At 43.6% G+C, this 19038-nt stretch overlaps 1 protein-coding gene across 2 annotated transcripts; it reads left to right on the top strand.

The window, feature by feature from the left end:
- Positions 1 to 905: 905 nt before the first annotated feature.
- LOC119277791 (probable beta-1,3-galactosyltransferase 8) lies at positions 906 to 10702 on the top strand. Of its 2 annotated transcripts, XM_037559118.1 has the most exons (24): positions 906 to 1300; positions 1566 to 1665; positions 2004 to 2164; positions 2303 to 2500; positions 2579 to 2671; positions 2832 to 2954; positions 3423 to 3658; positions 3899 to 4070; positions 4539 to 4634; positions 4722 to 4925; positions 5311 to 5473; positions 5827 to 5914; positions 5998 to 6067; positions 6891 to 7019; positions 7091 to 7129; positions 7489 to 7567; positions 7862 to 7968; positions 8732 to 9000; positions 9088 to 9278; positions 9389 to 9655; positions 9751 to 9838; positions 9935 to 10060; positions 10145 to 10254; positions 10349 to 10660. In XM_037559118.1, the coding sequence occupies exons 1-24, from the start codon at positions 1073 to 1075 to the stop codon at positions 10495 to 10497; spliced, it is 3486 nt and encodes a 1161-aa protein (XP_037415015.1). In that variant the 5' UTR covers positions 906 to 1072; the 3' UTR covers positions 10498 to 10660. The 2 variants fall into 2 exon arrangements, with proteins under 2 accessions (XP_037415015.1, XP_037415014.1); XM_037559117.1 differs by lacking the exons at positions 906 to 1300; positions 1566 to 1665; positions 2004 to 2164; ... (12 more) ...; positions 7489 to 7567; positions 7862 to 7968 and adding an exon at positions 8521 to 8620 and having other exon boundaries at positions 10349 to 10702.
- Positions 10703 to 19038: the final 8336 nt, after the last annotated feature.

Below are 19038 nucleotides of genomic sequence, written 5' to 3' on the forward strand. Positions count from 1 at the left end.
CGACCTACAACTTCACAAGCAACAAGCATGTCGTATAGGCCAAGGTTGTGAGAATGTTCCATTAAATGTCACATTTGGGCGGCCTATATTGGAGCGGAGTTGAATGTTTGGAATGATTTAATTCAACATATTTTGAGGAAGATGCATTTTAGTGGAACATACATTCAAACATGTATGATGCTCCTTGTGTGGTTGTTCTTATTTAACTGTTTTTTCTGAATACTTCTTTAACCGTTCAACACCATTGGCGAATGTGATCATTGCATTGGCCAAGATGGGGACTAGCCCCACATCAAAAGGCTGACGGGGATCTTCAAGAGGGGACCGGTGGCAAGGCACGCCGGCAAGCTGGATGGCATCTCAAGAAGGAGTTTTTCTACATGTGCCTTCTCCCTTACACAGATTAGGTCACATTATTTGAAAGAGTGGTGTTATTTTTCATCTTATTTATCCTTTTATGTATTCGGTGGATGCTAATCTCAACGGGAATGTTTGATCCCACTCAATGTTAATGGAAACAAGACATTCCAAGATGCGCGCAACTTTTCATCCCGCATCATCTTTGTTTTCGACCAACTTCGGTCACCAGACCACCGCGGTCTGGCACTAGACACCACCGCAGACTCGTTCCCGCTTTCCACGCACCTCACCGCCGCTTGTAGCACGCACATCGCCATCTTGCCTGACACCCTTCATTGTTGTGCCAAGGGAGTTCACCGTCGACTTGCCTTCAACTCCGTTCACCGTCTCCTTTTCTCGCCGATGAGGCCAAGAGGTATTTATGTTTTTGGCTCAATTACATTCCTACCTTTTCTTGCTAAAATTCTCCTCAAGTTTCAACAAAGCTCATTGATTTTTGACCAAAAAAAAGAAAAAGAAACAACACAACGCATAATGCATCGATTCGACCCTACGACCATTCGCTATTAGCTCTTTCCCCATCACTAGGACCATCGGCGGCGCGATTTCAAACCAAATCCCTCCTCCTGAAACCTTTTCAGCAATCGTCACTCGCGAATCCCTCGCCGCCAGAACCCTAGGAAGCTTCTAGAACCCCTGCGAGGCCAGCGAGATGCTACTCCGGACTCCACCGCAGCGGAAGCGGCGGGCCGTCTCCGACGCCGACCCCGACGCCAACCTCGACCTCGACCTCGCCGTCGCCGTCGCCGTCGCCACCGGACGGACCCCCGTCTCCGACCGCCGCCTCGTGCCCTACGACTGCCCCACGGCCCTCGTGTCCGCCTCCGGCGGCGAGGAGCCCTCCGACGACATGGTCTGCACATACCACTGCCGTCAGATGGTGAGACCGCGTCGTCCCTGTGTAAGCATACGAGTTATGCAATTTGTGTTACTTGACCTGCTGTCACTTAGTGCCATGTATTACCAAGTTTGTTATAGTTAACGTTATATTTGGTCACGCACGCTACATTGATAAGCTCTCAGTTGATTATATTTTAAGGATCTGCAGCGAAGTACACGCTGTGAAATGGAGATCCCTAGTGTGATTAGTTATATGCCATTTTGTATACATACTGATGTTTTTTACATGTGTACATTTCTGATAGGTGAAATCGGAGTTTGTGGTGGCACTGGACACCGCGGAGAAGGCGGTTCAGGAGTATCGAGTAAAGCTTGACACATTGGAGAAACAGTTATCCAAGAGTGGTATGCTTTTGTTTACATGATTTTATTCTGAGCTTTTTATGAATACAGTTCATTAAGCTGTTAGGGAATTATATCTGTCGTGGAAGCAGGGAATAAGTATTTGAAATATGCATGGACGTGGAGGCCAAATAATATACTATACTCCAAGTTACAGTATATCATAGTAATAAGTTAACATTTGTTGGGAATAGGAACTCCATTCTAGGAAGAACATGTAGGTTCTGCTTAATGCTTGAAGCTATCTGAGGCTAGAATTTGGATGTTAGCATTATCCTGTTGCAAGCCATTTGATGCATTTACTTACAAACTGATAAACTTACTTGTTCTTAATACTTCAGAGGATGAAAGGACTACATATCATGATAAACTGAACTATGTTGAACAAGAACTAGCAGCAACAAAAGGGCGGGAGACTGCATTGCAAGAACGGTTATTGAAGGAGCTGGGCGAGTATCAGGAGCGATACAGGCAGCAAGTCAAGAAGATAGGGGAACTTGAGGTATAATTTTTTTCCCCTTTGGCACATGAATTCCATCTCATCGCCGTTGTGACAAGCTAGTCACACAGTCACATTTTTGTGTGCCTTATCCATGTTTATTAATTGACATAACTAATCATAGGCTTGCTGGTGCTGCAGGTTAAACTCAATAAAGAGATTGATTCTCGAATTAGCGCTGAATCATCTTCAGCATCTGCAAAGGAGTCGGTCAAGGAGTTGGAACGGGCTATGCAGCGGTCATCAGAAAATTCAGAAAGGGAGAAGAAAGCCCTTCAGAAGGAACTTTCATATATGCAAGATGACTCAAAACTATCCATCTCTAAACTTAATGCTGAGGTTTGTATTGTTAAATTCTTGTGAACATTGATTCTTCACTGCATGTTGGCTTATCTATCTGAACATGCCTGGGCGTAGCTTGAAAGAATGAGCCTCAGGGCGCAAAACTCTGAGAAGGAAGCAAAGATGTTAAATGAGCAGTTGGAGGACTTGAAAAAGCAATTAAATGAGGTAAAGTAATGTGATTCACATGATCATCGCTGATCAATATGTCCCACTCCTTTTTTCCTGCCGTGAGAGCCCTCATCAGATGCTCAAACTTGTGCTCATTGGTTTTGGTTTTACATCTTGGTACAGCAGATACAATGATTAACATTATGTTCTTTGTCAGTGTCTTCGCGAAAAGAACGAAACCGAGCTCAGACTACTGGATTCTGCTCCTTTGTCTGTTCAGCGTAATCCAACAGATGATCAGAAGTTAATAAAACTTTTGCAAGAGGAGCTCCGGAACTATGTGAGCATTTAGCCTTGACGATGATAGCTGATGACTGATGTTATGTGAATATTTGGTGGCATGCTTGTTTCATTTACTCCTTGATAAGGAAAGCCAATTTTATGACTGTCAGAATTATGTAAACATCAGTGTTGCACATTGCTGTAAGCTTACAACATGCTTAGCATTAAGCACTGATCTAGGAGAGCGTTTTGCTGCCCTATGTGTGGCTCTCTCAACTGCCATAGAGATAAAAAAGTTGAAGCTATGTAGGAAGCTCTAATCTTAAAACAAGTGTGTTTGAATGAATGAATGGCTTCTTTTATGGGTGGCTGTACACCCTAAAGCATTTTGGTAGTGCATTTTGTACCCTTCAATTTTAGACATCTGAGTTTTTTTTTCCTGTTATTATACAGCTTTTCAATAATAACCTGCCATAAAATTCTAGAATAATAAAGTGCTGTATCTATATGATTTCTGTATATCCAGGAAAAAGAAGTGCATGAAGCTAGAAGATTAAAATCTTCCCACACAAATGTTGAGCTGCTAAGTGAAAAGCTGTTGGAGGAGCAGAGTCGAAGGAAACGAGCCGAAACAGAATTATCTAAGCTGCAAGAAATCGAAGCTAAAGCACAGAAGTTGGAGCTGGAATTAGCATCATGTACATCATTACTTGGCAACATACCTGATGTGTCTTCTTACAGCAGCATTGCAGATTTGCAAAGGTATGAGTCCATCATCACTTTACCAAAGAAAAATTCTGCTATAACTCATCGTTATTAAACATTATTCAGAGTACTATCCTTTCCTATGATCATAAACAAAGCTGCGCAACTAGTAGATTTGATAAATTCAGGATGACTTTTGCTTGAAAGTTGTGAGAAAGAATGATATTGTTGGCAAGGACGTGTAACTTTTTACTCCTTCCCCATTAAGATTTATATTGTTATTTGAACTGTTGACAGGCAAGCATTGACAGACTTGAATAAATTGGGTGAAGTAACATCACGGTTGAAAGAATTGGAGGTTACGTTGGAATTTGCTGAGATCAGCAAGCAACGTGCAGAAGGTGAAGCTACCCTTGCCAAAGAGAGAGCTGAAAGTGCTAGCAGGGAGGTCAAGCGGCTTGAACTTCTGGTATTGTCTGCTGTCCCCTGCTACAACTGCATCCTAGGTTTCCATTTTTTCCATGTTTGCAATGTATACCATAAATACACTTGTAGTCCCATGCTCCCATTGAACTTATGCTGTGTAAGCTATCTTATTAAGAGATACTCCCTCCTTTCCGCTTTATAGGTCCTGCACATATCTCTAGGTTGTCAATTTTACTACTGTAATGTGAGTTGTATTTGTATATCACAAAAGTTATACCATTTGAACTTTATGATGGTATATATTTTATAATAGATAAATCATATTATATTGGTTAAATTATCGATCTAGGGATACGCATAGGCATTACAAACTGGAAATAGGTAGTACTTGCAGTTATGAATCTTCTATAATTATACATTCTGTATTACATTGAGTGATCATCCATTTATATGTCAATAATTCACATTGGCATGTTTTACTTTCCCTTTATGACTTATTTCATTTGAACAGCTTACTGCAGTGAGTGAAGAAAGAGATAGATTACGAAAAGATCATAATATGTTATCTAACCAAAAAACTAGGGATGGAGATGACATGTCATCCAAGGTTAGCAGGTTTTGTATTCTTAACATTGGTGGTATGTGCCGTTACAACTTTCTTAATTTATAATGCCTCTTCTGGGAAACAATGCAGAAAATGGAGTCAGATCTATCTCATATGGAAAAGGTAGTAAGAGAACTAGAGACCACTCTACACGAGCAGAGAGAACTAATTAGTCAACAACATGCGGAGCTCAATCTAATGAATGAGAAATTGAGCATTGAAGCAAGAAAAGCAAAATCATTGGAGCGAGAGGGAGATCAACTGCGCTCTCAGGTGGCATTACTCGAGTCTAAGGTATGGACTAAGGATCAATGTTTAATAGCCAGTGGCCAATCTAGCTTCTCTCGTTAGCAGGCCTGAGCTACTCTGGCTGCGGGAGCTTGATCATATGCTGCCTGCAAATAAAACACCAGTGTAGAATTGTTATCTAATTTTGAATTTCAATGAGGCAGCGGTGAATGTTATGCTGAATGACTGTTGTGTTCATATGTGTTATAGTTTGTTATAGTACGGTGCTGTGCCGCCGAAGTTTTAACTAGGCATGTCATCTTCCTTCAACAACAGAGCTAGTTGTGGGTGCAACTATGAATTACGCTATGAAGTGTACTAATTTAACCTATAGTTATTTGCTTTGTGTATTATGTGTCAACGCCATGAAAATTCTTGTCATATTTGACAGCTGGGTCATGGGGATTACTCTGCCTCAAGCACAAAAGTACTTCGTATGGTGAACACTCTTGCAATGGATAGTGAAGCAAAGCAGACAATAGAAGCACTGCAAGCTGAGTTAAAGAAAACAAAAGAGAGGCTGCAGGCAATCGAAGAACTAAAAGGGCAAGCTGGTAAGTGATCTTATGAATTCTTTTTACTACTACGATCTCCACATGTTGTTTGAGTGTTTGATTTTATCGTTTGCTTACCAATTTTTCAATTCAAAATTTCATGTGAGAATAATATCCACTGAGTAGCATGCAATAGTTAGTTTCGGTTTTTTCCTTAGTAAATTTGTCATTGTACAATTTCTGATAGCTTGCTCTTTGGTGTAGTTGCATTTCTATCAAAAATAGACATCCGCATTTTCTGCCGAATAACTTGTTTGTCAATATATCATGTGCTCCGTATGTTCAAGCTCTGAGAGACCTTGTCTGGTTTTGCTTTGAATGCATTTATGCTGGAATATTTATTTTATTTGCAGATGCTGGAACTGTAGTAGATGCAAATGTTGCTGAAAAGCTAGCACAGCTTAAAAATCAAGTTGCCACACTAGAGAAACGTGAAGAAAGGTAGTCTAGTTTATTAATTTATATCTGTATAAGCTTCTGTATACTGATTTGTTGGAGAGGACCTTACACCTGCCTCGAAACAGATACAAGGCAGTGTTTCTGGAGAGGATCTCAGTCTTCCGAAAGGCTTGCTGCTCGCTTTTTGGTTATCAGGTGTGATGCGTTCAACTCTATTAATTTTTCTGTTAGCTGTCTGAAAAAAAGTCCAGCTGGCATCCCCCAATTATCTGGAGAGTAACTTCCACCCCTAATTTCAAAGCGGTTTAAAAATTATATGCCAAATTTGTCAACGTGGCTGCAGGTCCCATATGCCAGTTAGGCAGCTTCCTGATCCTGCAATCTCTTGCATCATGGGTACAGGACGAGCATTCAGTTCTGATTTATCTCCTCATCTGTCCATACATCTGATTCATGTCAATACCAATTGGTAAAACGGAAAATCCATTGCAACCTAAAATCCAAAAAACTTCACATCAGGAGCCGTTTGGAAGTGTCAGTTCATGCCATGTGCAAGGGGCTGAGGCAGTGGAGTCCAGAGGAGCTCCAGCAAGCCAAGCTTGGTTTTGCTTGGGCGTCTGTCAGAGCTGTTACACCGGGAGGGGATCTTGGTGAGATAGCAGCCCAGGGTTGACTGGCTGAAGGCTGGTGATAGAAACACAGCCATGTTAGCAAGGAGGTGGAAAAGAACTTTGTATTGGGAAAGAAGTGCTTTGATGAACGAAGAGGAGTTGGATACAGCAGTGGATGTTTGGTGGGTTTAGAAATGTTAGGGGAAGGTGTCGGATTGATGGGTTCAGTTATTTTGCACATTTTGAATTATCAAGCCATGTAATCTCATATGCCAACTACGCGATTATACCACAATTCTCATTATTTTCCGGCTTCAACATTTCGTCCAATTTTATCTCGTTACTTGGTTCTAAGTTCTAACTATTCTCAGCTGTTAAACACCATTTTTCTTATTTTGTGTTTTTAGATAGTGATGAATGATGAGCAGCAGCCAAATGGGATTCATGTAACACGATTTACTCTGCAATCAGTATATGCCCAAACCGATGATGAAAAACTCGAGTTTCTCTATGAATCAGGAAGCACCAATATAGTGGTAGGTTTATTACATTGTTGAAATGTTCTTTTGTATAGTTTAACGGAACATTTATTTGATCTCAAATACAGGTCAATGGCTACACTTCTCAACATGAGATTGCTCAGCAGGTATTCAACTTATCCATTACACTGAAGCGTTTCCTTTTCTGGAATGTTCTACAAATAACCTGCAGTGCTGTTACAGTTTATAAGAGTGTGTAAGAGGCTTAACAGATTTAGTCCAGTTGGTGTATTAGATCTTGAGCATTCTTAAATTGCGCACCAAAGTATGGTGTGTGATACAAATTACTGTGTAATAAACTAATCTAGGTATTAGATAGAAAATATCCAGTCATACAGTTACGGGTACGGTGAAGTTAAAACTCCTGCAAGTATAATTAAGTAAAGGAAAGCCTCGAATTGTTTTTAGCTTGGTATTGAACCAGAGTTTGATTTACTGATTTTGATGATCTAACCATACTTTTCAGGTTGATATTTTCATAAGAAAGATGAATTCCATCCCAGCCTTCACTGCTAACCTGACAATGGAATCCTTCAACAAGAGAAGTATATGTTGAGGACAAAAATGAGTGAGAAATCATATTCCTATATTATATTTGTAGGTATGCTTCCATCTAAAAATTGTTTGTAGGTATGATGCTTTTATTTGTAGATGGAAAAGAATATCCCCTTGCAGAGACTAAAGGCTTGTGTATTATCTTTCCGTTCTCGCAGCATACCGGTCAAAATTGCAATGTATTGGCGGTTAGCAGAAGTGTGCTTAGGAAACGTATCGGATCCATCTTTTTTGCGGGAGGGACTACTTGCAGTCGTATGTTGAAGGAGTCATTCAAATTCCAGCATATGAAGAAGTTGAGTGGAAGGCTGGTGCTGACGGTATGGTACTATCAGATGGATGCCATTTTAGTTTGAACAATGTAAATACGAGCGCATACAATGTGATCCCTGTGAGTTTTGTGAACTAGCAACTTGATAATATCACATCTTTTGTGTGGGGAAAAAGCATCAAATCATACCGTGCAGTTTTTTTTTTCCTATGACAACACACCGCAGTCAGTTACTTCAGTGAATCGCTATCCATTGAGCTAGTTTTATCCGTGGCGTGCTACGATCATCCACGGGTGCTTATGCGTGTTGGAGCAGCCCTTGTAACTCTTTGCTCTATTGAAAGCATGGTTATTATCCTTTCAATAAAAAAAAGCATGGTTATCCTCACGTGAAACGTACTGCGACTCAGCCGTGCCTATCACCATAAGCCGGCAGCCGTAACGTAAACCCGTGCTTCCTGGCCAAGAACTCCACAGTCAAGGCACAGTTCGAAATGCAGCATAGGCGTGGCGTTCTTACCGCGAACTGGGTGAGCCAGCCGGCGTGGTTCTCACACTGTCGGCATGAGGCGCGTCACGCAAACTGAACCCCCTCGCGGTGCATCCGCAGGTGCCCGGGGCCAGGGATGGGCAGATAACCGGCGCTTTTCATAACGCGAGACTGCACACAAATAAATCACCTCGTTCAACGGGTGCCCAACCCAAGCCACTCGTTTCCATCCTTCTGGAGTTTCGAGTAGCCAGCCTGCTAGCTGCTTCTGGCGCAATGATGGTGCGTGCCCGGCCGTGCGATCGATCCTATCCTAGCTAGTTGCTGAACTAATGCTGCTTCCTTGTGGCCAAACTGATCATTTGCGGGCGTGAAATTTTGATGATGATGCAGGCGCAGCCGCAGCTGGAGAAGAAGGCGCCCCCGCGGGCGAAGCCGCCGCTGACGGGGAAGGCCGTGGCCGCGCTCTGCGTGGCCAGCTTCGCCGTCGGCCTGCTGCTCAGCGGCTGGGTGCCGCTCCTGTCGGCGCCGATCGGCAAGGTGAACAAGACCTCTGCTCCCTCCGGCTGCGACGACAACCGCGTAAGCAAGGAGTTAGCCGGGGAGAGGCATGACCCCATGGGCATCATGAGCGAGGTGTCCAGGACGCACCACGCAATTCAGTAAGCCTACGCGCCGTCCACCATGCATGTAGACATGTAGTACGTGTGCATTAATTGCACGTTTCTGACGAATCCACACTTCCCCAGGTCGCTGGACAAGGCGGTGTCTTCCCTGGAGATGGAGCTGGCCGTGGAGCGCGCCCGGAGCGGCGACGCCGGCGCCGGCGCGGCGGGCTCGTCCAAGGCCCTTCAGAAGGCCTTCGTGGTGATCGGCATCAACACGGCCTTCAGCAGCAAGAAGCGCCGCGACTCCCTCCGCGAGACCTGGGTGCCCTCAGGTAACATGCATGTCATGCACTTGGGACTTGGCCTTGGCACTTGGCACTGGCGCAATGCAGCAACGAATTATATCATGTCTAATTTGTTGTTCATGGTCGCGCGGGTGTAGGGGAGAAGCTGAGGCGGCTGGAGAAGGAGAAGGGGATCGTGGTCCGGTTCGTGATCGGGCGGAGCGGGGCGGCGGAGGGCGGCGGCGGGGCGGCGGACCGCGCCCTGGACGCGGAGGAGGCGGAGAACAAGGACTTCCTGCGGCTGGACCACGTGGAGGGCTACCACGAGCTGTCCTCCAAGACGAGGATCTACTTCGCCACCGCCGTCGCCACCTGGGACGCCGACTTCTACGTCAAGGTCGACGACGACGTCCACCTCAACCTCGGTACGTCCTACGCACACGTGCAGCTTTGCGTTCCTCATTATCGAGTTGAGCATTTCTGCAATTTTTTTGACCGTTTCTGCTCTTTAATCTGGCAGGGATGCTGGCAACTAGGCTGGCCAAGTACAGGGCGCGGCCCAGGGTGTACGTCGGCTGCATGAAGTCTGGGCCTGTCCTGTCTCAAAGGTGGCACCCGAGCCAAAATCATGCACCAAACAAAACTCGGGGCCGATCTGAAATTTGCTGCTGATTTTCTGTCCATCTTGTTCTTGTGGGTCGCAGAGGGGTGAAGTACCACGAGCCGGAGTACTGGAAGTTCGGGGACGTGGGGAACAAGTACTTCCGGCACGCCACCGGCCAGATCTACGCCGTCTCCAAGGACCTCGCCGCCTACATCTCCGTCAACCAGTAAGCTTTTTTTTTTCTTTGGAAGGCAATCTGAATGTGCGAGACATTCTGACGATGTTTGCATCTGCGACGGACTATTTTCAGGCCGATCCTGCACAGGTTCGCGAACGAGGACGTCTCCGTCGGCGCGTGGCTGATCGGGCTGGAGGTGGAGCACGTCGACGACCGGAGCATGTGCTGCGCCACGCCACCAGGTCCGTACGCCGAGCCACGAACATACTCCTATCGTTCTCTCTTCGCCCATACTACGAGCTTGTCTGACCAGAGCAACAGCCGTGCGTTTCGCAGACTGCGAGTGGAAGAAGCGGGCCGGGAACGTGTGCGTGGCGTCCTTCGACTGGTCCTGCAGCGGGGTCTGCAGGTCTGTGGACAGGATGAAGCTCATCCACGACGCCTGCGGCGAAGACCAGGCGGCGGTCTGGGGCGTCGCCGCCTGATCTGGAGTAGTGGTGGGAGTAGCGCATGGCCGGCCGGGCGTGCTGTTTAATGTAGCTAGAACTTGATTTGGAATCCGATCACTTGGTCCAATGCTATTTTTTAAAGAGAAGGATAACTCGGGTTCCGCATCAAGCGATGCACATAATGATTCTAAAAGTATTATTCTCCATATCCTATAAAATAAATACAAAGATTCACTCAAAATCACCTTCCTGGCAACCACAGTCACTACACTAACACTTACACGCTTTATGATGTGCCATGATCTCGTATGAAAAACATGTCATCTAATCCGTTGGCCTCACTAAGCCGGCTGGTGGCAAGCCGAGAGCACCAACCGGTCTAACAAACCCTCCGCGTGAAAGACACTCTAGAATCAGCTGCCGCCATCTTCCACTGTCCCACCTTCAGGAGCGATCAACGCATTCACCTTACCAGGCCATTCTGTCGTCGACACCACCACAACGTCAGACAGCGCCACCACCTGTGATCGTCCATCAATACGCCTTCGTCGCTGAGGCTCCGCCACGCCATGCCGCCGAGACCCATCGTTGCTCTTGCAATAGATGCAACACCGCTCCTCCTCTTGTCCCCTCTAGCCAGCACCTACTCCAAGACGATGCCCCCAAGAGGGAGAACTGCCCCGAAGGCCCCAAGAGGGAGAACTGCCCCGAAGGCCCCATCATCGTCCGATCAGGGAGACCCAGATCTAGGGTTTCCCCTGGAGCAGCCGGAACCAGGTGACGACAAATGTAAATGACGATGCCTTCAACAAGGAAACACGCCCAAGACGCCGTCGTTGAAGGAAATATGCCCTAGAGGCAATAATAAAGTTGTTTATTTTATATTTCCTTATATCATGATAAATGTTTATTATTCATGCCAGAATTGTATTAACCGGAAACTTGATACATGTGTGAATACATAGACAAAACACCATGTCCATAGTAAGCCTCTACTAGACTAGCTCGTTAACCAAAGATGGTTAAGTTTCCTAACCATAGACATTTGTTGTCATTTGATGAATGTGATCACATCATTAGGAGAATGATGTGATGGACAAGACCCATCTGTTAACTTAGCATGTTGATCGTTAAGTTTTATTGCTATTGCTTTCTTCATGTCAAATACATATTCGTTCGACTATGAGATTATCCAACTCCCGGATACCAGAGGAATACCTTGTGTGTTATCAAACGTCACAATGTAACTGGGTGATTATAAAGATTCTCTACAGGTATCTCCAAAGGTGTTTGTTGGGTTGGCATAGATCGAGATTAGGATTTGTCACTCCGAGTATCAGAGAGGTATCTCTGGGCCCTCTCGGTAATGCACATCATAATAAGCCTTGCAAGTAATGTGACTAATGAGTTAGTTACGGGATGATGTATTACGGAACGAGTAAAGAGACTTGCCGGTAATGAGATTGAACTAGGTATGAAGATACCGACGATCGAATCTCGGGCAAGTAACATACCGATAACAAAGGGAATAACGTATGTTGTCATTACGGTACGACCGATAAAGATTTTCGTAGAATATGTGGGAACCAATATGAGCATCCAGGTTCCACTGTTGGTTATTGACCGGAGAGGTGTCTTAGTCATGTCTACATAGTTCTCGAACCCATAGGGTCCGCACGCTTAACGCTCGATGACAATTTTGTATTATATGAGTTATGTGATTTGGTGACGGAATGTTGTTCGGAGTCCCGGATGAGATCACAGACATGACGAGAAGTCTCGAAGTGGTCGAGAGGTAAAGAATGATATATAGGATGATGGTATTCTGACACCAGAAGTGTTCCGGGGGTACCGGGTACATATCGGGTCACCGGAAGAGGTTCCGGGCATCCCCCCGACAATTACATGGGCCTAATGGGCCAAGAAGGGGACAGACTAGCCCCTAAGGGGATGGTGTGCCCCATGTAGGCCGAAATAGGAGGGGAAGGAAAGAGGAGAAGAGAGAAAGGAAGGGGAGGGATTCAGCCTCCCCCTTCCTTTCCTCCTCCCTCCTCCTTCTATCGTGGTGGGCGCACGACAGATGCCATGGGATGGCTAAAGAGAGGAGGAGGCTCGAGGGCACTGGTGGGCTCCAGAGGAGGGGTTGGCATGAGCAAGCGCGGGACGCAAGACATACCCAGGTTCGGGGTTCTCCGGAGAGATAACACCCATAGTCCTGCCGAGTGTGGTTGATATGCAGTAGTACACGCTTGCTCCTAGAGCTGTATGGAGGAAGAAGGAAGACTGGCCAAGGCTTAGGCTGCTCCTTCTCCCTAGATGTGTTCTACTGATCGGGTGGCTATTTTCCTGTGTGCTTACTGCTCGCCCGTATGCATGAGGGCTCCTGGGGGGTTTTAGGGGGGGGGGTACAATGGTAATGCTACAAGACCGTAGGGCCGGGTCGTTAGCGTCTGGGGACCCAGGGCTGGGACCCGCCGGGTGCCTGTGGTTCGCCGGGTTCCCCTAGGTGCGGGCCTCGCATGCCTAGGGGAATTGTTCGCCTCTTGTCGATCGTCAGGGCGTGGCTGAGTCGAGTCGGGTACAGTGGCGCTCCGTCAGGTCACCGCTTGCTGGCGTCAGTGGTGATGATTGGGGCACTGTTGCCACGCCTGCCATGGTCAGCGGGTAGGTGAAGGGCACTGTTGCCACGCTCCGGCTGACCAGAGGCATGGGCGGGGCACTGCTGCTTTGGTCATCGGTGGATGAAGACTCGTCCCATCATACGGCCTGGATGGGACGGGAGCGGACTCGTGGCTGGGTTGAGGAACACGCTAAGGGTGGAGCTGGCTTGTTGGGGAAGTCTTGGTGTGCCAGGTTCGGCTGTCTTGTGCTGGTTGTCAAGGCCGAGTCGAGGAGCTTGGCCGGGTCGGAGAGTTCGACCGGGTCGAGGGGCTTGGCCGGGTTGAGCGACCCGGCCAAGTGATACGTCTCCAACGTATCTATAATTTTTGATTGTTCCATGCTATTATATTACCCGTTTTGATGTTTATGGGCTTTACTATACACTTTTATATCATTTTTGGGACTAACCTACTAACCAGAGGCCCAGCCCATATTGCTGTTTTTTTTGCCTATTTCAGAGTTTCAAAGGAAAGGAATATCAAACGGAGTGCGAACGGAATGAAACCTTCGGGAGCGATCTTTTTGGAACAAACGCAATCCAGGAGACTTGGAGTGGACGTCAAGAAGTAGCTGAGGCGGCCACGAGGGTGCAAGGCACGCCCTAGGGAGGGCGCCCCCTGCCTCATGGGCCCCTCGTGGTTCCCCTGACCGACTTCCTTCGCCTATATATATCTACGTACCACGAAAACATCCAAGAGCACCACGAAAACATATTTCCACCGCCGCAACCTTTTGTACCTGTGATATCCCATCTTGGAGCCTTTTCCGATGCTCCGTCGGAGGGGGAGTCGATCACGGATGACTTCTACATCATCGCCAAGGCCTCTTCGATGAGTTGTGAGTAGTTTACCACAGACCTTCAGGTCCATAGTTATTAGCTAGATGGCTTCTTCTCTCTCTTTGAATCTCAATACAATGTTCTCCTCGATCTTCTTGGAGATCTATTCGATGTAACTCTTTTTGTGGTGTGTTTGTCGAGATCCGATGAATTGTGGGTTTATGATCAAGTTTATCTATGAGAAATATTTGAATCTCCTCTAAATTCTTTTATGTATGATTGGTTATCTTTGCAAGTCTCTTCGAATTATCAGTTTGGTTTGGCCTACTAGATTGATCTTTCTTGCAATGGGAGAAGTGCTTAGCTTTGGGTTCAATCTTGCGGTGTCCTTTCCCAGTGACAGCAGGGGCAGCAAGGCACGTATTGTATTGTTGCCATCGAGGATAAAAATATGGGGTTTGTATCATATTGCTTGAGTTTATCCTTCTACATCATGTCATCTTGCTTAATGCGTTACTCTGTTCTCATGAACTTAATACTCTAGATGCATGCTGGATAGCGGTCGATGTGTGGAGTAATAGTAGTAGATGCAGAATCGTTTCGATCTACTTGTCGCGGATGTGATGCCTATATACATGATCATGCCTAGATATTCTCATAACTATGCACTTTCCTATCAATTGCTTGACAGTAATTTGTTCGCCCACCGTAATACTTATGCTATCTTGAGATAAGCCACTAGTGAAACCTATGGCTCCCGGGTCTATTTTCCATCATATAAGTTTCCGATCTACTTTATTTTGCAATCTTTACTTTTCAATCTATATCATAAAAATACCAAAAATATTTATCTTGTCTTATTATCTCTATCAGATCTCACTTTCGCAAGTGGCCGTGAAGGGATTGACAACCCTTTATCGCGTTGGTTGCGAGGTTCTTATTTGTTTGTGTAGGTACGAGGGACTTGCGTGGAGCCTCCTACTGGATTGATACCTTGGTTCTCAAAAACTGAGGGAAATACTTACGCTACTTTGCTGCATCACCCTTTCCTCTTCAAGGGAAAAACCGACGCATGCTCAAGAGGTAGCAAGAAGGATTTCTGGCGCCATTGCCGGGGGGGGGGGGTCTTCGTTCAAGTCAAGACATACCAAGTACCCATCACAAACTCATCTTCCTCGCATTACATTATTTGCCATTTGCCTCTCGTTTTCCTCTCCCCCACTTCACCCTTGCCGTTTTATTCGCCCTCTTTTTTCCGTTCACCTCTTTTTCGCTTGTCTCTTGTGTGCTTGTGTGTTGGATTGCTTGTCACGATGACTCAAGATAATACTAAATTGTGTGACTTTTCCAATACCAATAATAATGATTTCCTTAGCACTCGATTGCTTCTCTTAATGGTTTTGAATCTTGTGAAATCAATGCTGCTTTGTTGAATCTTGTTATGAAAGATCAATTCTCCAGCCTTCCTAGTGAAGATGCCGCTACTCATCTAAACAACTTTGTTGATTTGTGTGATATGCAAAAGAATAAAGACATGGATAATGATATTGTTAAATTGTAGTTATTTCCGTTTTCACTTAGAGATCGTGCTAAAACTTAGTTTTCGTCTTTGCCTAAAAATAGTATTGATTCATGAAATAAGTGCAAAGATGCTTTTATCTCTTAAGTATTTTCCTCCTGCTAAGATCATCTCTCTTAGAAACGATATTATGAATTTTAAGCAACTTGATCATGAGCATGTTGCACAATCTTGGGAAAGGATGAAATTAATGATACGTAATTGCCCTACACATGGTTTGAATTTATGGATGATCATACAAAATTTTTATGCCGGATTGAATTTTGCTTCTAGAAATCTTTTAGATTCGGCCGTGGGAGGCACTTTTATGGAAATCACTTGAGGAGAAGCTACTAAACTCTTAGATAATATTATGGTTAATTATTCTCAATGGCACACCGAAAGATCTACTAGTAAAAAGGTTCATGCGATAGAAGAAATTAATGTTTTGAGTGGAAAGATGGATGACCTTATGAAATTGTTTGCTACTAAGAGTGCCCCTATTGATCCTAATGATTTGCCTTTGTCTACTTTTATTGAGAGTAATAATGAATCTATGGATGTGAATTTTGTTGGTAGGAATAATTTTGGTAACAACGCGTATAGAGGAAACTTTAATCCCAGGCCGTTTCATAGCAATTCCTCTAATAATTATGGTAATTCCTACAACTACTCTTATGGAAATTTTAATAAGATGCCCTCTGATTTTGAGATTAGTGTTAAAGAATTTATGAATTCTCAAAAGAATTTCAATGCTTTGCTTGAAGAAAATTTGCTTAAAGTTGATGAATTGGCTAGGAACGTGGATAGAATTTCTCTTGATGTTGATTCTTTGAAACTTAGATCTATTACACCTAAGCATGATATCAATGAGTCTCTCAAATCCATGAGAATTTCCATTGATGAGTGCAAGGAAAGAACCGCTAGGTTGCGTGCTAAGAAAGATTGCTTTGTAAGAGCGTGTTCTTCTAGTTTTCATGAAAATAATGATGAAGATCTAAAAGTGATTGATGTGTCTCCTATTAAATATTTGTTTTGCAATATGAATCTTGATAATGATGGGACTGGAGATGAGTCAACTTTAGTTAAAAGGCGTCCCATTCAGAGTTTTTAGATCTTGATGCAAAAATTGGTAAAAGTGGGATTGAAGAGGTCAAAACTTTACATAGCAATGAACTCACTATTTTGGATCTCAAGGAATTTAATTATGATAATTGTTCTTTAATAGATTGTATTTCCTTGTTGCAATCCGTGTTGAATTCTCCTCATGCTTATAGCCAAAATAAAGCTTTTACTAAAATATTGTTGATGCTTTGATGCAATCTTATGAAGAAAAACTTGAATTAGATGTTTCTATCCCTAGAAAATTTATGATGAGTGGGAACCTACTATTAAAATTAAAATTAAATATCACGAATGTTGTGCTTTGTGTGATTTGGGTGCTAGTGTTTCCACAATTCCAAAAACTTTATGTGATGTGCTAGGGTTCCGTGAATTTGATGATTGCTCTTTAAACTTGCACCTTCGGATTCCACCACTAAGAAACCTATGGTAAGGATTAATGATGTTCTTATTATTGCAAATAGGAATTATGTGCCCGTAGATTTTATCATTCTTGATATAGATTGCAATCTTTCATGTCCTATTATTCTTGGTAGACCTTTCCTTAGAACGATTGGTGCAATTATTGATATGAAGGAAGGAAATATTAGATTCCAATTTACATTAAGGAAGGCATGGAAAAATTTCCTAGAAAGAAAATCAAATTACCTTATGAATCTATTATGAGAGCCACTTATGAATTTAACACCAAAGATGGCAATACTTAGATCTATTCTCGCTTTTATGCCTAGCCATGGGCGTTAAATGATAGCGCTTGTTGGGAGGCAACCCAATTTTATTTTTGTTTCTTGCTTTTTGTTCCTGTTTAGTAATAAATAATTCATATAGCCTTTATTTAGATGTGGTTTTATGTTTTAATTAGTGTTTGTGCCAAGTAGAACCTATAGGATCATCTTGGGTGAAAGTTAATTTGATCTTGCTGAAAAACAGAAACTTTTGCGCGCACGAGAAAAATTATAATAAATCACAGAAACGTGCTTTTGAGTTGATTTTTTTGCAGTAGATCAATAAACAAATAGCCTAGGACGTCCTATTTTGGTAGGATTTTTAGAGTTCCATAAGTATTCTAAAGTTACAGATTGCTACAGAATGTTCTGTTTTTGACAGATTCTGTTTTTCGTGTGTTGTTTGCTTATTTTGATGAATCTATGGCTAGTATCGGGGGGTATGATCCATAGAGAAGTTGGAATACAGTAGGTTTAACACCAATATAAATAAAGAATGAGTTCATTACGGTACCTTAAGTGGTGGTTTTTCTTTCTTGCACTAACGGAGCTCATGAGATTTCCTGTTGAGTTTTGTGTTGTGAAATTTTCAAGTTTTGGGTAAAGATTTGATGGACTATGGAATAAGGAGTGGCAAGAGCCTAAGCTTGGGGATGCCCATGGCACCCAAAGATAATTCAAGGACAACCAAAAGCCTAAGCTTGGGGATGCCCTGGAAGGCATCCCCTCTTTCGTCTTCGTTTATCGGTAACTTTACTTGGAGCTATATTTTTATTCACCACATGCTATGTGTTTTGCTTGGAGCGTCTTGTATGATATGAGTCTTTGATTTTTAGTTTACCACAATCATCCTTGCAGTACACACCTTTTGTGAGAGACACACATGATTCAGAATTTATTAGAATACTCTATGTGCTTCACTTATATCTTTGAGCTAGAAAGTTTTGCTCTATGTGCTTCACTTATATCTTTTAGAGCATGTTTTGTAGAAATTATTGATCTCTCATGCTTCACTTATATTATTTTGAGAGTCTTTTAGAACAGCATGGTATTTTCTATGGTTATAAAATTGGTCCTAGAATGATGAGCATCCAAGTTGGGTATAATACAAACTATCATAGAAAGTGAATTGAATACTATGATCAACTTGATGCTTGATAATTGTTTTGAGATATGAGGTTGGTAATATTAGAGTCATGCTAATTTGAGAAATACTTGTGTTAAAAGTTTGTGATTCCTGTAGCATGCACGTATGGTGAACCGTTATGTGATGAAGTTGGAGCATGATTTATTTATTGATTGTCTTCCTTATGAGTGGCGGTCGGGGACGAGCGATGGTATTTTCCTACCAATCTATCCCCCTAGGAGCATGCGTGTAGTACTTCGTTCCGATAACTAATAATTTTTTTGCAATAAGTATGTGAGTTCTTTATGACTAATGTTGAGTCCATGGATTATACGCACTCTCACCCTTCCACCATTGCTAGCCTCTCTTGTACCGTGCAACTTTCGCTGGTACCATACACCTACAATATACCTTCCTCAAAACAGCCACCATACCTACTTATTATGGCATTTCCATAGCCATTCCGAGATATATTGCCATGCAACTTTCCACCATTCCGTTTATCATGACACGCTCCATTATTGTCATTTTGCTTTTGCATGATCATGTAGTTGACATCATATTTGTGGCAAAGCCACCTTTATAATTCTTTCATACATGTCACTCT

This window comes from Triticum dicoccoides, chromosome 3B (assembly GCF_002162155.2).
Source record: "Triticum dicoccoides isolate Atlit2015 ecotype Zavitan chromosome 3B, WEW_v2.0, whole genome shotgun sequence".
NCBI lineage: Eukaryota > Viridiplantae > Streptophyta > Magnoliopsida > Poales > Poaceae > Triticum > Triticum dicoccoides.